The sequence below is a fragment of the Formica exsecta genome, unplaced genomic scaffold (assembly GCF_003651465.1).
Source record: "Formica exsecta isolate Colony F162 unplaced genomic scaffold, ASM365146v1 scaffold272, whole genome shotgun sequence".
NCBI classification, from domain to species: Eukaryota; Metazoa; Arthropoda; class Insecta; order Hymenoptera; family Formicidae; genus Formica; species Formica exsecta.
In genome coordinates this window covers 873,655-899,473 of record NW_021849984.1, presented here as the reverse complement: position 1 = coordinate 899,473, position 25,819 = coordinate 873,655, and the positions used below count along the sequence as shown (strand labels likewise).

Here is a 25,819-nt window from a genome sequence, read left to right as displayed (position 1 = left end):
GGTGTCCGACAAGTAAGTGACCAAACGAAAGGTGGAGGTAGATCGGGTCAAACTGAAAAGAAAAGTCCTGTACCATTTTTTTCTATAACGCTTAATAAAAGAGTTATTATTGAGTAAAGTCTGGCTCATCAGCGTCGACTTTTAGCCGGCAGTGAGCCGCCCGCCCGATAGTGTGCGCCGCCGGCGCCGTGGCGACGGAGCGCTCACTCACACTATCAGGCGCGCGGCTAAAGGTCGACGCTGATTGGACAGACTTAAACAATAATAACTCCTTTATTAAGCATTATAAAAAAAAATGGTTCAGGACTTTTCGATTCAGTTTGACCCAATCTACCTCCACCTTTTGTTTGATCACTTACTTGTCGGACACCCTGTATATACATATAATAATTACATTTGAAATATAAAAAATGTCTACTAAGTCGTTGATAACATGATAATGAAACATAAATAATAATACATTACTTCGCGATGTAATATTTTTTGTGAATCTATTGAAAAAAAGAAGAAAGTAGCGTAAAAAAGGTTTAAAGGTGATTTAGCAGTACACTGCTGTTCCATGCATGGATCACTGACTGCATTTCGCGAGTAGCCGCATTGGAATGCCGTATTTTTTTTTGCTGTGGTGCAAATACCCCCTCCTGGCTACCTTTCCATCGATCCCTTGCAACTACTTGCACATACGTGCACGTACATACGAACGCATACAACATTGCATATCGAACTTCCGCCCCTTCTCCATTGGGTATTCGAGAGTGAGAGGCGATACGATTTGCTTTTCCCGTTATCGGTTGCAACCGCCACCTTTGATAGAGTGGATCGATTAAGTTTTCTCGCACAATCTCATTGCCTAGATTAGTTGCAAAACTACGAAAGAATCATTGATTCCGAGAGGTAAGTTTAGATTCTGAGATACGCTCGTGCAAATGTGTAAAATAAATAAGACAAAGATAAAAAAAGGTAAAAGATGAAGTAAATGAAATAAAATAAAAATAAAAGTAACGTAAGAGAGAAAACCATTAATAAATATTGACAGAAAATTTGTCAAAATAAATTACGAAAGATAATATCATTTGGTGATTGATTTTTTTGTGTCAAAATAATGGAAGACAAGGTTGAAATCACATATTGTCATCGAGAATGTTGAAATATTATACAAACCATTTATTAACTCTTTATCTCTCATCTCATTCCACATACATCTGGCAGCGTATAAATAGCACTACGCCAAAATTATCTCTCTGTGCCTTGAATCACTAGTTATAATTTACGAACAACGACGACGGGGGATCGTGTCACTCGGTCATTAACTGACATTTCGATTTCCATGGTTGCGGTCGTTTCCTGGTGTTATTAATAAACGTATCTCGTGTGTCTCACGTATACTTTTTTATTTTTGCGATGAATTTGGCGTCTTTAAATTGTTACAAAATTTTATTTTTACATTTAAATGTATCTTAGAATTTTTAAATGTATCAAAAGCCCATTTTATACTACTATATCATGCGAAATGTGTCTCACATTTCTTAAAATCCTCTCCGAATATTTTGTCATGTCTTTTTTTATCGAGATATCCGAGTGTATTTCTTCATCTTTACAATGAAAGCTTTTGTTGGCGACAGAGACAGAAAGTAAAGGAAGTTGAATTTTTTATAAACGTAGAGTTCGATTTTGGACGAGTCGCCAACGAGAGAAAGAAAGGGATCAATAAAATTTAGTACGATGGAACATTTAAGCGCACGTAAATGCTCACATTTACCTTTTAACTCAATCTTTTTTGTTATATCCGTTGCATAGTATCGTTTCAAAGTTCTAAGTGTACCTAGGTCGCAATTTATTATAACTGACAAAAAATTTATGAAACATAAATTGAAGATGCTGCCTTAATAACTTTAAGTGGATCAATTTTCTTGTCACTTTCTGCAATGACGAAGATCTCTATTTGGGTCGAAATATTAATTCGGAATAGATAGATCTTCACGATCATTAATACGGCGCTTTTATTTTACGAGTCGTTAAAGCCGACGAGTATATTAAGCAATTTTTCGTCAAGGGCGCCAATGCTCCATAAATATTCGACGGTATGCCGCATTTCGTCCGCATTGCGGATGAGAAAGCTCGGTGGGATCGCGAAAAATTCCGGTGACGACGAGTATGCTTTACGGATACGATTCCGGTCGTGTTAAATTCCGTCGACTGCCAAGAAGACGAAGCTATCGCGAGAAGTGTCCCGGGAAAGTCCCGGACGCGGTTGCTAGATCGGCGTGAGCAAAATTTATACGAAGCGATTTTTCTAGTCGCGCAAATGAATCGAAAAGAACGCGGAAATCGCTCGCAGCCCGCTGGCTTAGCCGTCTAATGTCTAACGGATCTTAAGGATGTATGTCTTATATGTCAAAACATTGACAAAAGCATGAAAATTTTATAGACTGTTTTACTATTTCTTCCGAGAATATCTGTGCAAAATCTGAGCACAATTCTCTTCATGGTTTGGAAATTATTTAAGTTTAAAGTTTGTATTGATTTTTATGGAAAATCGCATATTGTAACATTTATTGACAAAAACAAGGAAAAAACATTGCCAGCAAAATAAAAATTTTAACAAAACTCTACTAAAAATTTGTGCAAAACTTGATTTAAATCCACTTACTGGTTTAAAAGTTATTTACTAAAAATTATAGCAAAATGATTATAGTTTATTTTTTCTCCTTGAAGTTGTATTCAGAGGGTATTCACAATCAAAAGTTTTGTCATAAATTAAGAAAGATATCAATTATAACTATTTTTTTTATGAAGGAGTTAAAAGTATATTATTTTTTGGTACTTTAATTCTTTTTATAATCCAGATTTATTTATTCTATTTTCCAAACAGTACAAACGTAAGAAATATGTTTTTTTATTTATGTTTCGAAAGCTTTTTGCTCTACTATTGTATAGCCAAAATATCCTTAATTATCATACAATGTATATAAGCGTTCAAGTATGCGTGAGCGAGCGCATCTGTGTGATACTGCTTTAAAGCAGTTTAATTTTGGAAAGCTTCTTCGAATATTATCTGAACAAATTCATATAAACTCTTTTGCGCGCATTGTTCTAATATTTCCTTAAAGACCATAAACAGTTTAAGCATAAATCATTTTAAACGTATATAAGTGTGTGTATTTGCATTATATATTTTCTAATAGTTTAATATCACATTTTATCATCTAATATCTAATGATCGGATAATAAGATATAATGTGTATACTATGTTTCTTTAAAAAATTAATATATTTATTACGTGAAATGTGTGTGTGTAAACACATATCGAGAAAATTAGAGAAGATATTTAGCAGAGATTTTTCTTTCAGAAAGGAATTAAATCATCCTTACGTTACATATTGTTTACAATTACAGTCTCGACTTTATTTTCTTGTGCAAAATAGAATTGTTTGTCTGTTATTCACGTTATTGATGTTTTTACATGCAGTGACGATTTTCTCCCTATTTTTTTCTTTTAAGGGAAGTTCACGGCCGCTGCAAACATATATTCAGTTTGCAAAACAATGTCACACTTGATATTTATTTAATCATTTAACGGCCTCATTTGTAAATGCGTAAGCAGAGCGCAAAATTGCACCTTAATATTGTGAAAATATGTTTAGTTTTGCATTCGTTAAGCCTTGAATTTATTTACGTCGAGGAAAAATCGATTCTTCTAAGTCTGTAGAAGTTTCTCAATCAGAGAAACGTGATACACATTGTAACGATTAAAAAAGATGCGATTAAACATTGATAACTAATAAGCCAAAATTTAGTTGTTTGTATAATGCATGTAATTACACAACCTAAATTTGTTAGATTCATTAAAACTTTAAATAAATCTTATAACAAGATTTTGTTATGCTTACACGCCCATATAACTTTTATAAGTTAATTTATGAATCTATTAATATTAATTATGTCAATACTAATATAACATAATTAAATTAAAAATATTTTTATATTGCATTATTATATTTACAATATCTGGACTTCATTTACTGATGCAAAATAATGCTGTTTATTTTTTATTCATGTTATTGATGTTCTCGCATTAAATATTCATCTAGCGACGATTTTCTTTCTGGTTTTCCTTTTACGAAGTTTACGGCTATTGCAAACGTATATGCGCGTTTAATTTATTTAAACAACGTCGCGATTGATATTTATTCAACCATTTAACGATTTCATTTGTAAATGCGTAAACAGAGAGCAAAATTACACTTTATTATTGCAAAAATATATATAGTTTTGCATTAGTTGAATTATTTTTATCGAAGAAAAACCGATCGTTCGAAGTCTGTAAAAGTTTCTAAATCAGAAAAACGTGATACATATTGTATAATGATTAAAAAGATATGATAAATATTGATATAACATTTGAACCAAAATTTTGTTATTTGTGTAACGCATGTATAACCAATCTAAATTTGTTAGATTTATTAAAGCTCTAAAAATAAATTTTATAACAAGATTTTATTATACTTACACACACATTATGTTTTGTAAGTTAATTCATATATTTATTAATATCAATCTCGAGGATCAATACTAATAGCATAATAAAATTTAAAGTATTTTTATATAATGAACTGTTTGTGAGAAAATTCGTAGATACGTTTAACAGTTGCAAGACCTGAGTTATGTACATTTTATGACAGAAAATTATGTTTTCTGCTCCGCATAGAATTAGGGAAATGTAACTTTATTCTCCCAAGTTACGTCTCAGTCTTTGCTACGAGCCATAGTTTAAAACTTATCGTCCACGCAGACGCGAGTACATTATGCAAATTCTTTGGGGAATTAAACTATACTTTCTCCAGATAGGGGCGTAATAAAATAACATGGTAATTACAGTCCTATTGCATATATATTGATTATTCTTATTAAATTGTTATCTCCTTTTAATTAAATTTTTTTTAACAAACTTTATATATATGTATATATCTTTGAAATATTATTCACATTATTAAAATGATAAATGTTTTAGCTTATTATTATATTTATTATTTCAGCTTAATTACTTATTTAAATAATCAAATAAATTGAAAATATTTAAACGAAATATCAAAGAGACGAGTTTTATAAATAGGATATGATAAATTAATTCATGCTAAAAATCTACAGAGAGAAAATGGAGTTTATATAAGAGAATTGTGTAAACTCAATTGTAGAATAAATTTACTCGCGACAATACATCTTCATTTATTATTGCTGATATTGCTAATACTACTGTTGCAATCCATGGCGCGAAAGGAAATATAAATTAAAACAAGGGATTTGTAAAATGTTCGCGCGGTATAAAGAAAAAAGAACTCAACTGCTTGATATCAGCTCTTATTGCCAGATACGATCGACGTACGAAGCGTAAGTGTACGTTGAGAATGACAATCCGAGACGGACGAAGGCATCGTGCGCGACGAGCGTAAAATTCGTCTGACTTGAGTCGGTCCGTCGCTACTTCCTATAGCCACTTACTGGAGTCCACCTACACATACAATAGTCTGCCTCGCGATACGTAGTCCCGCGTTGCATGCATGTGTACGCATTCCCCCGTACGACTCGCGTACATGCATCGATGGAAGAGAAGGGGGAGTTCCTTGTAGTAATGTGCACGTGCACCGGCCATGTTATTTTTATGAATGGCTCGCCGACTACGTAATCCCCACGCGTGCAACGACGGCGTGCATCCGCATCACCTAGAGTGCCGGCCGGCGTTCGATAGAAAACTGAATGAATCGAATAGCGTGGTTTTAACCACATTCAATAATTGCGATGTTATTATTTACGAAAATTCTACGAAAATATCGCTACAATATCAATTTATAATTTATAAAATTTTTGGAAAAAAATTTCAAATTTTTATTTCGTCTTTAAAAGGCTTTTGGTGTCTTTTTAATATTTTATAATATGCAGTTCAACTTAAATATGAATATTAAAATTTAATTTTTTAGGAACAAAAATATGTTCGCATATTCTTAATCAAATATTATTCTTATGATATGTAGAGATTTATAGAATTATATGTAGAATAAATAAATGTGTTAATAATTAAAATAGGATAAAGTTCCGAATAGGTGAACCCTCCGATTTTTTTGAAACTACACTATTTTTTGTATTTTTTAACGCTGATTACAAATATGATAATGAAAATTTGCGACAAGGTCATTTTCAAGGTCAAAACTCAAAAAAACTGAAAAAATATAACTTTTTAGACATTATTTCAATAAATATTGATGTAACAAAAAAATGTTTCAAATAAAGGTTGCAGTTCTTAAAAAAATACATCATTTATGTTCTATAAATTTTTTGCGTAAAACTGAAAGTTTTCGAGAAAATCGATGTTAAAGACTAAAAACGGCGGGTGAAGTTCCGAAAAACTAGACAAATAGGTTTGCGTGGAACCTCGCTCTACGTGGAAAGTTGTAAACCCATGTGGAATCGTATATGTACTGCAAAGTACATGCTTAGATGGGAGAACAGATATAAGATTTAGATTCCATCGTTTTTGTTGAAAACTATCGTACGGTAAAAATTAATAGGACATAAAATGTTTTTCTCTGTAAGATCTAAAATTGTTATGGGTTTTTCATGATTTTCACTATGAAAATAAGAGATGCACCAATTTTCATTATGATATTCGTAATCAGTGCATCAAAATACGTAAGAATACTGAGTTTCAAAAAAAATCAGAGGTGAGCACTGTTCGGAACTTCACCCGCCGTTTTTAGTCTTTAACATCGATTTTCTCGAAAACTTTCAGTTTCACGCAAAAAATTTATAGAACATAAATAATGTATTTTTTTAAGAACTGCAACCTTTATTTGAAACATTTTTTTGTTACATCAATATTTATTGAAATAATGTCTAAAAAGTTATATTTTTTCAGTTTTTTTGAGTTTTGACCTTGAAAATGACCTTGTCGCAAATTTTCATTATCACATTTGTAATCAGCGTTAAAAAATACAAAAAATAGTGTAGTTTCAAAAAAATCAGAGGGTTCACCTATTCGGAACTAGAAACAGTGGGTTCCGCCCCCCTGCGGGGGGCTCCACTACCAAAAAACTAGACAAATAGGTTTGCGTGGAACCTCGCTTTGCGTGGAAAGTTGCAAACCCATGTGGAACCTCGCTTTGCGTGGAAAAGTGTATGCGTGGAAACAGAGGGTTCCACCCCTCTGTGGGGGCTCCACTACCAAAATACTAGACAAATAGGTTTGCGTGGAACCTCGCTTTGCGTGGAAAGTTGCAAACCCATGTGGAACCTCGCTTCGCGTGGAAAAGTGTATGCGTGGAAACAGTGGGTTCCGCCCTTCTGCGGGGGGCTCCACTACCGAAAATCTAGACAAATAGGTTTGCGTGGAACTTCGCTCTGCGTGGAAAGTTGCAAACCCATGTGGAACCTCGCTTCGCGTGGAAAAGTGTATGCGTGGAAACAGTGGGTTCCGCCCTTCTGCGGGGGGCTCCACTACCGAAAATCTAGACAAATAGGTTTGCGTGGAACTTCGCTCTGCGTGGAAAGTTGCAAACCCATGTGGAACCTCGCTTCGCGTGGAAAAGTGTATGCGTGGAAACAGTGGGTTCCGCCCCCCTGCGGGGGGCTCCACTACCGAAAAACTAGACAAATAGGTTTGCGTGGAACTTCGCTCTGCGTGGAAAGTTGCAAGCCCATGTGGGACCTCGCTTCGCGTGGAAAAGTGTATGCGTGGAAACAGTGGGTTCCGCCCCCCTGCGGGGGGCTCCACTACCGAGAAACTAGACAAATAGGTTTGCGTGGAACTTCGCTCTGCGTGGAAAGTTGCAAGCCCATGTGGGACCTCGCTTCGCGTGGAAAAGTGTATGCGTGGAAACAGTGGGTTCCGCCCTTCTGCGGGGGGCTCCACTACCGAAAAACTAGACAAATAGGTTTGCGTGGAACTTCGCTCTGCGTGGAAAGTTGCAAGCCCATGTGGGACCTCGCTTCGCGTGGAAAAGTGTATGCGTGGAAACAGTGGGTTCCGCCCTTCTGCGGGGGGCTCCACTACCGAAAAACTAGACAAATAGGTTTGCGTGGAACTTCGCTCTGCGTGGAAAGTTGCAAACCCATGTGGAACCTCGCTTCGCGTGGAAAAGTGTATGCGTGGAAACAGTGGGTTCCGCCCTTCTGCGGGGGGCTCCACTACCGAAAAACTAGACAAATAGGTTTGCGTGGAACTTCGCTCTGCGTGGAAAGTTGCAAACCCATGTGGAACCTCGCTTCGCGTGGAAAAGTGTATGCGTGGAAACAGTGGGTTCCGCCCCCCTGCGGGGGGCTCCACTACCGAAAAACTAGACAAATAGGTTTGCGTGGAACCTCGCTCTACGTGGAAAGTTGTAAACCCATGTGGAATCGTATATGTACTGCAAAGTACATGCTTAGATGGGAGAACAGATATAAGATTTAGATTCCATCGTTTTTGTTGAAAACTATCGTACGGTAAAAATTAATAGGACATAAAATGTTTTTCTCTGTAAGATCTAAAATTGTTATGGGTTTTTCATGATTTTCACTATGAAAATGAGAGATGCACCAATTTTCATTATGATATTCGTAATCAGTGCATCAAAATACGTAAGAATACTGAGTTTCAAAAAAATCAGAGGTGAGCACTTTTCGGAACTTCACCCGCCGTTTTTATTCTTTAACATCGATTTTCTCGAAAACTTTCAGTTTTACGCAAAAAATGTATAGAACATAAATGATGTATTTTTACAAGAACTACAACTTTTATTTGACACATTTTTTTCTTACATCAATATTTATCGAAATAATATTTAAAAAGTTATATTTTTTCAGTTTTTTTGTTTTGACCTTGAAAATGACCTTGTCGCAAATTTTCATTATCATATTCGTAATCAGCGTTCAAAAATACAAAAAATAGTGTAGTTTCAAAAAAATCGGAGGGTTCACCTATTCGGAACTCCACCCTTAAAATATTAAACAATTTTTTTGGAGGAGATATAAGGATTAAAGAAAAAATGTAACTTACATTAGAAAATAAGGAGCTTAGAAAAAAATGGTCAATATAATGAAAAACTTGTTTATTAACTTATTCGACAAAAATATTAAATGCAATGAATTTTATAGTATAGCTTAGTACATGAATACTCTTTTCAACGGAATGCTGTTCTGAGAAGAGTAAATATAATCATTATGATTGATTTTCTGCGGTTATTGAATGACATGACCAGCTCAGTTGACTACGGTGTTTGTTGTTTTAGACCCAGATTATACAGAGCCGCGCGATAAAACACATTTACATTATACATATCACGTTATGTAATGGAATATTTCATGTGAAATGCTTCCGGAATTCGGCGTCGGTCTCCAAGGCAGAAATATCGCGCGATACGTGAAAGATATTGATGACTTGGGAAATTTTATTTTCTATTTTAAGAAATTTAATGATGTGAACTTTGTTCTCAAGTTATGTTGCAAGCTTTATCACTACGACTAAATTAAGTATGTAGACTCATTTTAATAAACAAGAACATTTAAAGATTTTTGACGGCTAATCAGCAATTTTTTGTATCGATTTCTCTTATCAAAAATTCTGCTGTTTGATCATTATTCCGAAGAAGAACTATCGTTGATAGCATATTCCGTAAAGTAAAGTTCTACATGGAACTAAATATGAAATATACTATTTCAGACAAGGCGATATATCGCAAGGTAAAAAACGCGAGAAACCGACAGATCGGTCAAGGCAAATTATAGAACTTGTATAAAATTATATCTTCTCTCTCGCGAGTAGAATACCATTTACATTTTTATCTGTATTCCCCCAAACTTTGCCAAACACATTTGTATGGGAATGTCATTTTGCGTGTCCAAGAGAAGGAGGGGATACGCTTCCTGTTATCTAGAGGATAACACGTGCCGCGATGGGAAAAGGGTCATCGAATGGCCCTGAGTTCGGGGTCATCCGTCTCGGAGGATGTCCCGACGTTAATTAAAATGTGCCGCGCATCTGGCCGCTTATGCCGTTTCTCTCTCCTTCACATTATCTCCTTCTCCTTCGCCTCCCCGCTTCCCACCTCATCAACCGCTTCATTCTTCTTGCGCAGCAATTCTTTACGCGGTGTATGCGTGCGACAGCACGCAAGTGGGAATCGCTTGCGATTTTTAAAGCGCACGGAGAGTGTCACTTGGATGGCAGCTGCTGGCTCGTCTAAGCGACAGGTCGCGATATGCAGCCCGAGGATGTGTCGTCACTTCCTGCCACCAATCGACCGACCGATTACCAAGCGGCCGGCCGTTACGCCCTTCGGACGGAGAACACGTGGTTGTGCCTTCGACGATACCCGATAGTCGTATTTCTCGCAAAAACGAGGACAGTATGCGACCCTCAGACATCGCGACAGAAAAAGAAACACGGTCAATCCGCTTTGATTCTGACAATTAAATATGTATTACAGTTTTTCGAGAGAGATTTAAAATATATTTTAGATGTGTGATAAAAATAGAAAGGTGCGCGTTATTTAAATGTTAATATTATAATCTATTTTAGCGACTCGATGGACGAAGAGAAAGAGTTATTATCGACTAACTAATTATATCTGGCGGAATTTATCGAGCTGCTATGAATAGTTACATTATAGTGTATTTATTGTTATGTATGTATATAAATAGGGTTCATTATTTTCAAACACGGAAATAATACACCCGCTCGTACGAGTCGGTTTAGTGCCGTCCAATATCCTTTATTGCCGATAATAAAGCATGAATAAAGTCAGGAATTGTACTGCCGGTTTAATAGCAAAGAAAGGCGAAGGTCACTCAGTACAACATTATCTTTTGTATTTTATACGAGTAATTTATTTTCCTCCACGATGATTATCTGTCACACTCTGTTTCTGGACGATAATTTTATTGATGGTCTCAAGAGATAATGATGTGTGATATTTATTATATAAGAAAAATTATTATATATATAATATTAGTTTTATCGCTAAAATTCAAATTTCTTTATTATACATAATGTACGTATGTGTATGTGCAATTGAAAGAAACAGTATGCACGCGTTATATTATTATCCACAATATATGATAATATTTATTATAATATTCATGGCTTTTAAAATTTCCGACAAACACGGTTCACGCCTATAAATTTTCGGTTTTCTTCGGCTTCCTCTCGACTTGTCGGCAATAAAATCAGAAAAAGTGATATAAACGACAATCTGAACGGCCAGCCGTTCAACTGCTCTTCTCAGCGGGAGTATCCTTAGGAATTTATTTCTCGCATCCGTGCGCTATTTCGCAGACTCTAGTCATAATTTCTGGCCTTTGTGGCATTTACATTGGGAAACGTGTTGAGTCAGAGTATGATCGACCCACACCAGTACTATCATTTACCGTTCAGTAAAATTGAGAAATTCAGATTGAAAATAGGATTTAGCTGTTATTAAAGAATAAAATTGAGTTAAAAAATAAAATAAAATAAAAGTTAAAGTATAAAATAGAGCTAGAAATAAAAAAAAAGTATTAAAAGTTACACGAAATGATGTAAGTAAGTTATAAAAGTAGTATTCTTTTAAAAAAATTCAAGATGATGATTATTATACATATGGAAAGAGAGCTATATGATATGAAAAATAACATCTAATTAAAAATATATTACCTTTTTTATTATTCAACATTGCATAATAGTTACTTGTGAAAATATGTAAGAAGTCACGAAAATAAAATATCTCACTGAATCGCTCTTTCAATTTGCCAACTGGATTATTTCAGCCAAGATCCGGCACGAAATATGTCCGAAGGAGATTCTTATCGCTTTCTTATCGAGTCGAGTTTCCTCAAGTCGCTCTTCAAAGCAAACTCGCAGAACGCATTGCTTCTCAGCCGATGCTCCTTTTGCTTTTTGGACCATACGGATTGAGCTTGCTTCTCTTATCGCGGTTTCGCAAAAATCATCCCGGAAACCACTCGTGCCTCCAATCTATACCTCAGAATCCGGGAAGCTGTGGATAGAGAAACCCATTAAGTCCTTCAGCCGCGAAATCGAAGTCTTCTGTGAAAAACAGTGTAGTTTCTATTTTTTGTCCAAAATTAAACATTTTCCGATTTATTGCATTATTTATTATCTTTCTAATCACTTATACATTTTATGTAGTTTGCTGTGATAGTTATAGTAATTTAGTAAGAATCTCTTTTTCTTTTCTTTTGAATAAATAATTGTTATATTACTAATATATTGTTTCCTCATAGGAAGCTTTGTTTCCGTGAAAAATTTTTGTTTTGAGATTTTGATGCCAATGTGTTCAGAATGTTCTAAAATGTCGAAAAATCACATTTTTTTTAAATGTCCGTATGTGTGTATGTATGTGTATGTGTACCAAAAGGACGTGGTTGCATTAACTTTAGCAACTTTCTGAGATATCGAGTTAAATATTTTTACATGAATAGAGTATCATCAAAGGATGGTTGGTATTGAATTTGGCTAAGATCGGTGAAGGGTTTTAGTTTTTATAAAATTTCGAACTTGTCAAAAAAAGAGTGTGGTTGTTTAACTTCCGCAAATTTTGAAATATCGGGCTAAATATTTTTACATGATAGAGTATCATTAAAGGATAGTTGGCATTGAATTTGGTGAGAATCGGTGAAAGGGTTCATCTTTTATGAAATTTTGAATTTTTTGAGACATGTTTCTACATGCTCTAACTTTCACAAATTTTGAAATATCTTCCTCTATGAGGAAGTCAAAGTGAGAAGTCTCTGTGAGAAAGTTCAAAGTTGATTGTAAAAGACAAATTATAATTAAGGACGCAAAATAAAGAAAATACGCGTATTATATTGTAGTTGAAGCACTAAAGGATTTTTTTTTTAATTTTGAGCAATCATGAATTTCTTCAAGAAAATACCAAAATCTTAAAAAGTTATAAAAGTTTTAAGAAATTTTCAGAAAAAGATTTTATAGTTATTTTATAATATTTTAATTTTAAATGCTACATTGACAATAATAGCTTGTTGAAGACGGCTTTTTTTTTTTTAAATAGAATCCAAGATTTGCGACGATTGCCGCAACGACGACATCTAAAATTTTCGACATGTGAAGCGTCTTTTAAAATTAGACGAGCCTCCCACAGTGTTGGTACCACGGTGTGAATGTGCTCTTACTACCACGGTGGGCGCTATTAATAAAGCAATTATAAGGGCTACGACCGCTATCGTGGTTACTCGGTTACGAGTCCGTTTGCTCGCAGAATTTGTACGTGCTGTCAAAATTTAATCGACACTATCAGTATCATATTATTGCATGTTGATGGTTCATGTATCAAAATGTTCTTTTTTGTTTTTTAATGGAAAAAAACTTATTTTTTTAAATTATCATTATATATATATAATGATAATTTAAAAAAATATTTTATGGAACACATGTTTTTTTTATATATTTAAAATTGCCCCCTCTTTGCCCCCCGGAATACATTCTTATTTCATGAAAATTATATTTATCTCTTGATCCGATCATTCGAAAACCAATAAATAATAGTCAAGTCAACCTCCCTCGGTTTAATATCAGCGAATAAGTCTCAAAGTTATTTTTCCCTCGGGACCGAGGGATGCACGTCACATGGGGTCAGAAATCGCTCACCTCGGGAAAGAGGGATTGGAGACAAACTTTCCCGCGAATCGGGAGTGCCATGCGGCGTCAGCTTTTTTCTGTTGCCGATCTTCTCATTCCCCGCCTCGCTTTTTATCGGCCGCGTCTCGCATGCGGATCTGACTACGCGGTGGTTTTAGATACCACGGCACGCACGGCATTTCCGGCAACTCGACCCAGCAACGGCGCACCGCAACGATCGAATGCAGTCGTGGATAGCGATGCAAAGGAGAATGAGAGAGAAAGGGAGAGAAGGAGGGAGAGATCTGGAAGCTGTCGCATTTTTTTTTTATTCGACTCGAATTCGCCGTAAGGATGAACGAAGCGGATGATGACGCGCGTCGCGACGAGGTTACGACCGTACAGTCGGATGCATTAATGATGCGTTCGATGCTCTCGTATTCGACGGCGAAATTTTTCGGTAATATTTAAAAGACGTATCCTTTTTTACTTATATAATCCGTCGTATGATTCAGCCACTTCGTGTACGCAAAAAATAGAATTGATGAGTTGTGTGTCGTGAAGTATCCCTTATGAATGCGAACGCATCTGACATCATTGATGCATCCGATTGTACGCACTCGCGCCCATGCAGTCAGCGGAAACTACGGGAAGGATTATCGCCCAGTGACAGGGGTACTTCTTTCCAGACGTTCGTTAAGAGCTAAAAGCCATTTCTTGTTCTCAACACCGGCTATATATTTCCACTACGTCCGCCGAATCCCCGGAAGCGGACGGAATTAAAGCGATGATCTCCTAATCCGTGGGTTACACGTGATTGAATTATGTTTGTGAAACGCGAAACGGAAGTTTCCTCAATTAATTGAATATGCAGTTTTGCTTTGGTATGTTGAGGAACAGTTAGTTTCGGTTGTATAATTAATTCAGGTTTACAAAGTTTTCTATTTCTCTTTCATTACTATTTTTTCTATTTTTATATTTCAATAGCAGAGAAAGTTTTTATTATTTTTATAATAAATACTCCCGAATAAATTAATTTATTATAAAATATTATTTTTTTTAGCGCGCACAAAATAAGGAAGAAAATTTGTTACAAATATTAGTTTAATATAAAAAAGATAGAAAAATTAAAAGATAAGAAAAGCAATCATTAAATTATAAAACATCTTTTTCTAATTTATAATTAAAAGTGATATACACAAAAGTAGTCACGAATTTATATTACATAGAATGGCCATAGAAATATCGAGTAATTATTCAATCGCGCATACTATTATCTTCCATTTTAAACTCATAAATGCATAAGATAAAAGGACTGACTCATAGTCCGAAGAAATGTGTTAAAAATGTAGATGAATAATATATTGCAAGAACTTGATTATGCGTATTGGAAATTCCGTTTTTTTATCTCTGAAATCCATAGTAAAAAAAAAAAAAAAAGAATAAGACAGCTGCGACTTATAAGTATCTTAGGATCAGTATCGTTGTATACAGGATCGTTGTGTTGAAAGCGTCCGACCAATAAAAGCGCTTCAATTACCAGGTGAAAGACGGACGTTAACTACGTTCCTCCCGCCGTCCGCGATGCGGTAAAACGTAGTAAAATTAAATAGCTTTTGCAGCATAATAAAATACGAGTTTCATCCCGTTGAATACTACGGGCGAATGAAGTCGCTAATGTCGCGTCATTAACTCATACATCGCGTCGGAAATTTATGTGCGGCGTGTGCGTTAGACACACCGTGCGGATTTACATAAGTGGATTTTACCATTTATCAGAAATATAGGATCACATATAAAGATAGTATTTCTCGCTCTCTATAATCGAATGTGGACAACAACGCTTTCGCGCTTGCATCCTCGCTATATATTATCTCCCGTTTTTGACGAAAATGTATCTTGATTTAATGAGACAAATCTGAACATCGCAAATAAATCAAATAATTGTCAACTACTTTTTACATACTTGTTTTGCTAATTGTACGTGTAAAAGACTCATCAATTTTTTGTATGCATATATCGATAGAGCATATTAATCAGTTGTTAGATTTTTCAATAATATTTTTAGCTTTGACAGTTACTAATTGATTAGCTTTTTCTTGTATGATTAATTAACTTTCTTAGATTACAATTATGATTATAAGAAAAAAATGGTAGCTAGAATTAATAAACTAGTTAAGAAAATTAATTTTTATACAAAATTTTGTTTTGTTAGCATTAGATTCGCTTATATTAGGCGCGATTTTTTTTTTTTTTTTTGATAGCCGAGCAATTTCTGCGTTCTTCTTAGAATTGTGGTTCGGCGGTAGGGACTAGAATTCTTTCGTGTTCGTGCCCTTGCTTGTTAATGCCTTGGGTCACACATACACACACGAGCACACACGCACATATGGCGGCTTCTTTGCTTCTCTTTCTTTTTCTATCGTGCCGCCCCTTCGATCAAGAAATTATGCCCAGCGGACCTGCATGGAGTTCGCGGTCGGAAATAAAAAGATGCGTACAAACCTCGGCGAAAATCAGAGATGAGTAGGAATATTATTCGATTTGTTTAATTTTAATATTTTTGTGATTATATCAATTTTATTTTGCGAACATGTAAAGTTTTAGCTTCAAATTGAATATAACATTTAACCGAAACCGTATTGAAAGTAAGGATGAATAGAAGAGTTTCTTTTTTTTATATAAAGATAACAAGAGAAAAGAGAAATAAGAGGTGAAAGACAATTATTTCTTCTTCTGACAACTTTATTTGATATATTACCTATTTTAATAATCGCAGTCGGGGCATGCGCGCGAAATGGTTACGTTTTTATTTCTATTATTTATGATTTGATAAAATAATATGCCTCAAGTTTCTCACCATTTAAATGCGCTCTTCGTTCGATATTATTACTACGCTACGATATTATTACCGGCCTACTTCGATCTCATTAACTGAGATATTTATTGCCTGACTGAAAATTTACACACTTGCCTTTTATGTCTTCTTGCTTGCAAATTAATTTTCTCGTTAATATGAGACGTTTGAGGCTGTGCCATATTCACATTGCGAATTATCTATTTTAATTTTATTGTATCTTTGTACGAGCAGTTTTATGAAAAGTAAATTTGGACGATACACACAAAATGCAGTTGTTGCTCTCAATATTATATATAATGTTCCAGACATGTCCTGATTCTATTTTATTTCACTGTACATGAAAAATAGATGTGCTCTTATTTTTTTAGTACATATCAATATGCATATACAAGGTAATTAAAAACAATCTGATTTCCTTGAAATGTCGTATTCTTAAGCGAATTCTGAGACGATTTTTCCTTTTACAAAATTTTGTCCGAAGCTTAGTTTTTGAGTTATAATTGAGTTATAATTGAAAATAAAATAGCTATTTACGAGTTCGATACAACGGGCAGGCAAAGATGAATGCATCACGAGACTCACTTTACAATTTCACAATAAATATCATTGGAAACATTACTGTTTTTACTATAGTACTTAATTATACTCTTGCAAATATCAATTTCCACATAAATTAAGACATAAAATCCCACGATAAATGATATTTATTATAAAATTGTGAAGTGAGTCTCGTGACGCGTTGCGCCATCTCTGCCTGCCCATTGTATCGGACTCGTAAATAGCTAACTATTTTCAATTATAACTTAAAAACTAAAAAACTAAACTTGGGACAAAATTTTGTAAAAGGAATAACTGTTTCAGAATTCGTTCAAGAATATGACATTTCAAGGACATCAGGTTGTTTTAAATCACCCTGTATATCTCTTTTTATTTTGTAGTTATCACAACGAGATTAAGATATGATGGTGTACAATCTAATTTTTTTGCTTCTTGCATAGAAACTCGTTATTGCATAAAAATGTTTCTGCTTATTAAGCTCTTAACAGAAATAAATAAATTATAAGTGGACAAATCTTCAACAATATTCTCAATGTATGCTATCTTTTTTTTTTTTTTTTGTTACCGACGGCGTTGCCTCTTATTTCATTTCATCTCGCGACGGTTCTTTCTTCCAGGCCCAAAAAATGAAGGCAAACGACCAGATTCGCACGAAAGTGTAGCTGATGCCCTGGGCATGCTCTCTCGATTTTCCACGAAAATCATTTGTCTAAATTACAGGATAAATCTTTCTCTGTCTTGCCTGTTTGTAACTCGTAACGTATTATAAAAAGAAAAACTATATATGAAAACAACATATTTACGTGCTACATTATACGCGATTCCGCTGATTCTAAGAAATGTATTATCCGATGAAAAAACTCAGAAGATCGCAAACAGGACTGGTCAATGGCCTTATCGGAAATTATTTCAAATTCTTTACAGACGAACGCTTGACACTTACAAACGGCTAACATTAAAATGAAAGAAGTGCTGCTTTCTCTTCTATTTTAGAACAGAATATAAGATATCTTAATTCCTAGCTTATTTCCTTGTAAAATGTTAAAAGATGTAAATGTCAAGAGTTTTTTATTTCTTCTTTTTTGTCACATTTTCTTGCATGATACATAAATCACTTGATGACATTAATAAAACGTAAAACATGAAATTACATCCAGATCAATACGGCTTGGGTTATAAGAAACGCTAAGATTGTACCAAAAAACGCGAATTGCGCGAATCAATAAACATATTACGTTACAACTTTGAGATGCCGGATAAACACGAAGATGCTGTAATATATATGGAGACCAGATGATCGATACTTTTCTACGTGCCTCGGAGTTATGACGATCGTGCATATAGTTATCCTTTACTTTGTCTGGGGCGTCCGAAGGAGATTAATGTCGAGGATTTGTCGAGCGTCATCGTCCTCCTCCAAGTTGCATCAACGTCGCGGAATTCACGCCCGTCGCGTGCGTCGTTTCATCGTTTTATCCGCGATCGTGTCTTATCCGTGTGATCTAATCGCGTATTCCCGGTAGCGCCGCCCACACGACGACGACGACGACGACGACGACGATAACGACGGGACCCCAGGCAGCGCGTTTGTATGCACGCGGTTACCGAATCCGGCGGAGCGCCCGGGCCTTTGACTTTTTCACCTCTAGACGGGATCATTGATTTCGGCGAAGGCCGCGGCGCAAAAACTCGCAACACAACGCTTAAGCTATTTGCGGAACGTCCATACACCTCCCTGTACTATCGAGCGTTTCTTTTGTTTGTATTCTTATTAGCTACCTCGTGCGCACTTTCGATTCATAAAACTCGCACTGAAGATCAGATATAAGATCTCTTCCCTGAATATTTATGTATATGTTAGTTTAAATGCGTTATGGGGAAAAAAAATGTATAAAGTAACAAAACTGTTTTGCAGAGATCTACATTTCTAAATTTATTATCAAGTAGCATATTAAAGATTTATCTTAAATATGAAATTGTACGTATTTTGCGTTCCTGTGCTCTGAATTCTTCTCTCTCTTATACAGAAATATCAAATCGTTTTTTAAGGGAGAGACAAGGAATGTTCCTTGCCGTCATCAATTTTTCTGTTTTGTAATCGCGTTACTAATAGAGTTATAAATTATTGGAGTTGTTCTGATGAGATGTCAACGATTATAAATGCTCGACAATTGTACCTTTTACTTTACATTCGACATATGAGAAAGATGAATGTCGAATTCTCCACACGGATATCTTCTCAATGTTACCTGCCGTGTCGTACGCCAGACGTAAAATCTGTCATAGAGCATGTGTATCCGCGAGCACGCACGCGGATACACATGGAATGTAGTTAAACCACATAGTGACCGCATGTACCACGTGGTCATCAAATACTGATTTTGGACATCGGCTTGCGTCATCGACGGCTTGCGCGTTCGAGCATCGCATGAATGAAACGAGAAGAGGAGAGCGTGCACGTATACGTCCGCGCGCTCTCTCGTGCGTATATGTGTGCGTGCACGCTCACGTGCACGCGTGTAGGCCGAGTAGTGCGAAGCTCCAGCATTTAAATGGGATTTAAAGCGAACGCACAGCCGAAACGGGTTGCGGAGGTCGCGTTTTAACCGTGAACGACCGTGAGAAACGATTCGGCGTCGCTCTTGAATTATACGCGCCGCGTCTCCGTTACGTTTTATAGTACTATAACGAGCACTCTCGTACACAAATTTCTTACACAATCGACGATTCTCGTCTGAACGGCAAGACGCCGATGAAAACGGATTAAAATCTGGTACTGTATGAGATTCGAGACAAATTATTTTTGTCATTTAATAGTTTTATTGTTTAATACGGATTGTTTTTCGATATAAAAAGTTTGATAAACGATTGATAATTTATCACAATTTTTAAAAGTGAAGTTCTCTTTTTAAGGATGTATGTATCATATGTCAAAACATTGACAAAAGCATGAAAATGTCGTACTGTTATACTATTTCTTCTGAGTATCTGAGCATAATTCTCTTAACAATTTGGAAATTATTTAAGTTTAAAATTAGTATTGATTTTTATGAAAAACCGTGTATTGTAGCATTTATTGACAAGGAAAAAATATTGCCAACGAAACAAAAATTTTCACATATATTGAGTAAATCCTAATAAATATTTGTGCAAAACTTGATTTAGATCAATTTACTCGTTTAAAAGTTATTTACTAAAAAGTGGAGAAAAATATTATCTCTCTCTCTCTCTCTCTCTCTCTCTCTCTTTCTCTCTCTCTCTCTCTCTCTTTCTCTCTCTCTCTCTCTCTCTTTCTCTCTCTCTCTCTCTCTCTTTCTCTCTCTCTCTCTCTCTCTTTCTCTCTCTCTCTCTCTCTCTTTCTCTCTCTCTCTCTCTCTCTTTCTCTCTCTCTCTCTCTCTCTTTCTCTCTCTCTCTCTCTCTCTTTCTCTCTCTCTCTCTCTCTCTTTCTACAAATTACTCATTTTCTTTTGTTTCTTGCAATTGATTTCAGGGGGTATTCACGATCAAAAGTTTTTGTCATAAATTAGGAAAAATATTAATTACAACTATTTTCTTTTACGAAGATATTAAAAATCTTGAATATATTATTTTGTGATACTTTAATTCTTTTTATAATCCGGATTTATTTATTTGATTTTTCAAATAAATGTAAGAAATGTTTTTTTTTTTTTTTATTTTAACAGTTTTTCGCTACTATTGTACAGCCAAAAAATCCTTAAGGTATATATTTTGCATAATTTGTTCTATAGGCGTGAAAACGCCGAATAGCCTCGAAGACGCGAAACGTTTTCTAATATTGGATTTGGGCACGCGATTACGTAAAAAGTGTGCGTATACTTGCCACACTTTATTTATCATCGACATCTTCAAGCAAATCCTTTGTCGTCCAATTACTTTCTAACATTCGTTCGTGTCTAATTTTGGACGGTCGATTAAACCTCGAGCTCGAAGTTTGCGAAAATGATATCGCGATTTAGCTGCTTGCCAAGCGCTTATTTAATTACGAGTGTTTGCTAACGATAGCGAGTCTGTTTCGACTCTTTACATTTCACAGGCCGTTGTAACATCTAACTATATGGAGAAGGCTCTTTATTTTGCTGCTCCCATTATCGCCACTTAATCGTATTCAGCCGAGCATTTATTATTATTTATCGATACTTATCAGTATTATTTTATCATTAGCGAGAATTAATAACAACTGAATCTAATTACTTTAAATTTTACGGTCTGCGAAATACTCGTTCGGCCTCGACTCGGGCATTGACCAAGGTCTTCGAGCAATACGATAAAATACCAAACGAAGAGCTAAAATTGGAAGCAACATTTTTATGACTATACCTCTCGCGTGCCTAATACAATTACTTGTTGCGTAACAAGGATCTCATACACGGGATTAGCATAGCTCTCTGATTCATATTCACGCGTTTCTGTGACACGTTAGATAACTAAACCGCAGTACCGCATAATCGCATTTGACATTGGAGTTTACACGTAGCCGCGTATATGCATGCGCGTTCAACTGTATCTTTGTGCAGTTAAACATCATCTCTCGATTAGTTTAATTTTAGACTATCTCGAAAAACTGAAAGATATTTATTTACTCGATTACGAAATGAACCGTGCGCAATATATTATCGTTCGATAAATATTTTTCTATTATCCCCGGATACGGCGCCGCAATGTTATTACACGTGATCGCTCTTGATATCTATTTTGTATATCGCGTATATATCGGGGAAGAGCGTAAACGTATTTTTTTTTTGCAGACTGTACGTCACGAGTGATGTATCGCCCGCGCAAAACTGCTCAAAAACCAACGATACGCATGGCCTGCCGGGAATTTTACACAGCTCGAGGACACGCCGCCTTCTCTAACGCGCCTTTGCCATTAGCGAAGGCCATATAGAAGAGAAATAATTGCAAAACTTCTCGGTGGCTATCAAGGCCGCCGATTTTTTTTTTCCTTTCTAACGGGACGGGACCGCATTATTTCTGATGTCGTTGAACGGTCGATCGATAGCAAGGTCCGGCCTTGGTATTGAGCCTACATATTGATCGATCTTTCCTTGATGGCATCACGATCTGAACAGGGGCAGTCACCGAGATGTGATTCTGATTCATTCGATAGTACTTTCGATCATAAAACTATAGTTGTCCTACAAATATCGTTTTACAAATACCAGGGCATCTTTGTATACTAACGATCGACTCGCAATGCGGTATTTTCACAAATTAACGATATTAATTACAATATTAAGAAAATAATTATATTTAAATTTCTAATATGTATATCTGTATGTGTGTGTTTCTAAATCTCATTAGTATTCATTTTATTATTCGTGAATTTTTCGCAATTCGCTTCACTACACATTCCTAGTCGCAACGCAATGGTAAAACCAATCGTTAAAACGCTTATTTACTATAAATTTGTTTTTGCCGGATCGTGAAAGAAGTGACTCGAAAAGTCGATAGAATACTTAATGTCCAGTGTCTCTTATATGATAGTCACTACTATGTTCACGCACAGGCTCAAAACGCGGTCGAAGTGAAACGGTTTCGAAATGCTTGTAAACGTTTCTTAACCGGGCGATATCGTCGTGTCGGTGTTGCTGTGCTTAATTAATAAGAGGGTTCTCCTTTCTCCAAATTTTTTTGCAGAAAGTCCTAGACAACAGACTGGACGACAGGGTCGACAGTATGGTGGAGGCCGGTTTGCTGCAGGAACTACTCGACTTTCATCGCAGGTACAACGAGCAACGGATTAAGTCCAACACGTGAGTGCACCTCTTGTTAGCATCGTCCTCTCGTATTGCAAAATTCGATACAAGTTCAAGGATTTGCTGCTTCCGCGTCGCTTTTTCTTTTTTCTTCCCTCTTAATTTTCTCATTTTTAATTTAGCTGTATATATGTATACGCACGTAAATGATATATAAATTATTCGATCTATTATGTCAAATATGATCTTAACGTTGATATATTATAATGACAGAAATTGTATATAAAATTTGTTTGTAATTTATAATTTGTGTATTTTTTTTTTTTACTTTTGTCATAAATTCTATTATTAGACGCTTATTTATCCCTCTAAAAAAATTGAAAGAGAATTCAAACATTTTTTTACCTGTTTCTTTTGGTCAGAAAAATCTTTTAATTCTTTTAAACAATTGTTTTATGATCTCACAATATATATTTTTTCCATAAAAATAGGCTCAGTTGTTTTCAAGAAAAATTATTTTTCTGATTTCACTTTCTCCCTCCATAACTCCTACAAAAATACAATTGTGATCAAACAAATATTTAAACATTTGGAAATAATCTGAGAATAAGAAAATTATAGACATGCCTGTCTCTAAAGAGGGATTTCCATTCGGCTTAAACATCAAAATGGAGATTTTAAATTGTACGCGTATCGGATTTGTGATGTAAATTATGATCAATATTCAAATAACGATTATCGTTAATATTACGAAATAGTACTCAGAAATATTATTTGAATTGAGGCGGGACTTCACCGATTCGAATCAGTACGCGTCTTGATTAGCATCTTTCTTCTGAAGGAACTTTGCGAACATAATAAATAAAATTTCCTTATTGCAAATAGAAAATATATATGGGAATGCGTCAAGGATAACGAGTGAATCAGTATGCGGAGTTGTAGCTTATTGTGTGATTTGTCGTGATAAATGAAATCTCTCGATTCTCGTCCCAATACACGTAATTCTGTTCATTAGATATGCCATTTATCTTCGAGACAATTTTATTTATTTCTTTGGTTACATAAATCTCGATAAACTTTTTTAACAGCATTTTATTTTTGGAGTATGTCTTACCGCGATTTATATACAAGTCGTCGAGAAACTATTTTTATTCTTTTTATTTATAGATTTTTTGATCAAGTTAAAATTTGCTCTGTCCAGATGAAAGATTGCACGCAAATTATAACGATTTATATACAAATCGTCAAGAAGCTAGTTTTATTTATAGATTTTTTGATCAAGTTAAAATTTGCTCTGTCTAGATGAAAGATCGCATGCAAATTTTAGCATTTTATATTAGATACTTTTGTAAAATAAACATTAAATAAGTAATAAGAAAGTAATAAAAACGTCAGATTATAATCGATTTACACGACAAACAGATAAGAAAAAAAATAGTTAGCATATAAATAATAACTCTAATCATGAAAAATATAATTATAAAATAATACACGGATTTTTAATTACAGTGTCTATTTCAATTACAAAGAATTTGATCAATCTATTTTAAAGATAAAACATTAAAACATTGCAATACCAATATATGAGTATCAAGAAACGTTAAATGAAAAAATTGCTGATATAAAATAATTGGACTAGAATTTTATATTTTTTCCTTCATATACTTTTTATTTAGTATTGACTTTTTCTACTATATAATTGTAGTTGAAAACTAAAAAAGAAAATTTAATTTCCATGTCTTATCCGTGTCTTATCGAATGCACGCGTACCGTGTCGGTGCCATGCGTGTCGGCGAAGCACGTATGATCCGACGACTGCTCTTATATTGCCGTTAATGCAGACATACTTTATGAATGGGGCCTACACGCTTCGCCTTACTCGTTTCCGGAAGTTGCGGCCGGATGTCGGTGTGAAAATAAAGGAAGTAGCCAGCCGCGAGGAAAAGCACGGGCGCGCGATTATGTATACCCAGTGTTGGGCCGAAAATTAATCACAATTTAATGAGCTGCCGCCTCTTCCATTCCTCCTCCTCTCTTCCATACCCAGTATGGAAGGAATGCATATGTATATGTGACAGTTAGATAATCGAAACGTGGTTTTTCCCATAACCAGTGTCGACTCTGAATTTTCACCGTCTCAGAAGTAGAGGACGTGATAGTGCGGAATGCTAATTACTCGGCGAACCATGGTAATTGAACGGCGCAATTAGCAACTTGACTGACGTAGGGATAGGCATATTTTTCATGTGCAAATATGTGGTTAACTCCAAGATAAATACAATATGTAATCAACTCAAGTTAATGTATTTGGTGGAAAAATTAGTTTGGTTCACACGACACGGATAGGAGAGATTCGAGAATTCAAAATCAAACATATTCGTGTTTTAAGTGAGTAAATTCAAATGATATCGTAGTTAATCGCAAGTATGATGAATGTATTTATCGAAGTATAAAAAACTGAATCATTGATTGTAGAAATGCGATGCTGGAGGCAATAGAGCGTAGTAGATAAGAACGGCAAATATCAAATATTTTATTATAATTGATGTATTGATCAGATGTGACAGGTAATTGATTATGAGAAAATATAACACAAGCGGTAGAGCAGAAAAAGTGAAAAAGCAATGGGAAAATATCATGTGTCGTGATTACGACAGAAAAATCGAGAGGGAAGAAAGTGCGGTCTGAAAATTAATTATTTTATCACGACCAGAGTAGCAATGCGCCACACGAGTGATAAATAATAGCATGGCAAAAGTTCATTCGTGAAAGAAAACGGTATCGAAGTAAAAGTTTCTTGATCGCAAGCCAGAAGTTGGTAAGAAATCCTGAACAGTCAGAAAAGACATTAGTTAGCTTCGAGTTTACGTATAACAGTTCGTGTAACTGTTTTTACAATAGGCAAAAGATGTTGCACCGTTTTTATAATTTAGCGTGGTCTAGATAATATACAAATGTAGAAAATTTAATTTAATTTGAATTATTATTACTTAATTTTCTTTCACGTGAGCATACACATAACAATCTCTCACAGGAAATTATTTTTCTGTTGATTCTTTGACGAATTTGTGATTCAG

General features: G+C 35.1%; 2 protein-coding genes across 3 annotated transcripts in view; both read left to right on the top strand.

The window, feature by feature from the left end:
• LOC115237081 (tRNA dimethylallyltransferase-like) overlaps window positions 1-22,675 on the top strand; it is an 84,712-nt gene extending 62,037 nt beyond the window's left edge. Inside the window, exon 5 of one of the 2 annotated variants that reach the window (XM_029809914.1) lies at window positions 21,792-22,675. In XM_029809914.1, the coding sequence (XP_029665774.1) occupies window positions 21,792-21,809 (18 nt within the window). In that variant the 3' untranslated portion in view covers window positions 21,810-22,675. The remainder of the gene's footprint in view (window positions 1-21,791) is intronic. The other variant, XM_029809913.1, reaches the window with a different exon arrangement.
• Window positions 1-25,819, top strand: part of LOC115237082 (tRNA dimethylallyltransferase-like) — a 45,877-nt gene that overhangs the window by 7,616 nt on the left and 12,442 nt on the right. The window contains exon 2 of the mRNA XM_029809916.1: window positions 22,684-22,799. Coding sequence (XP_029665776.1) covers window positions 22,723-22,799 — 77 coding nt within the window. The 5' untranslated portion in view covers window positions 22,684-22,722. The remainder of the gene's footprint in view (window positions 1-22,683; window positions 22,800-25,819) is intronic.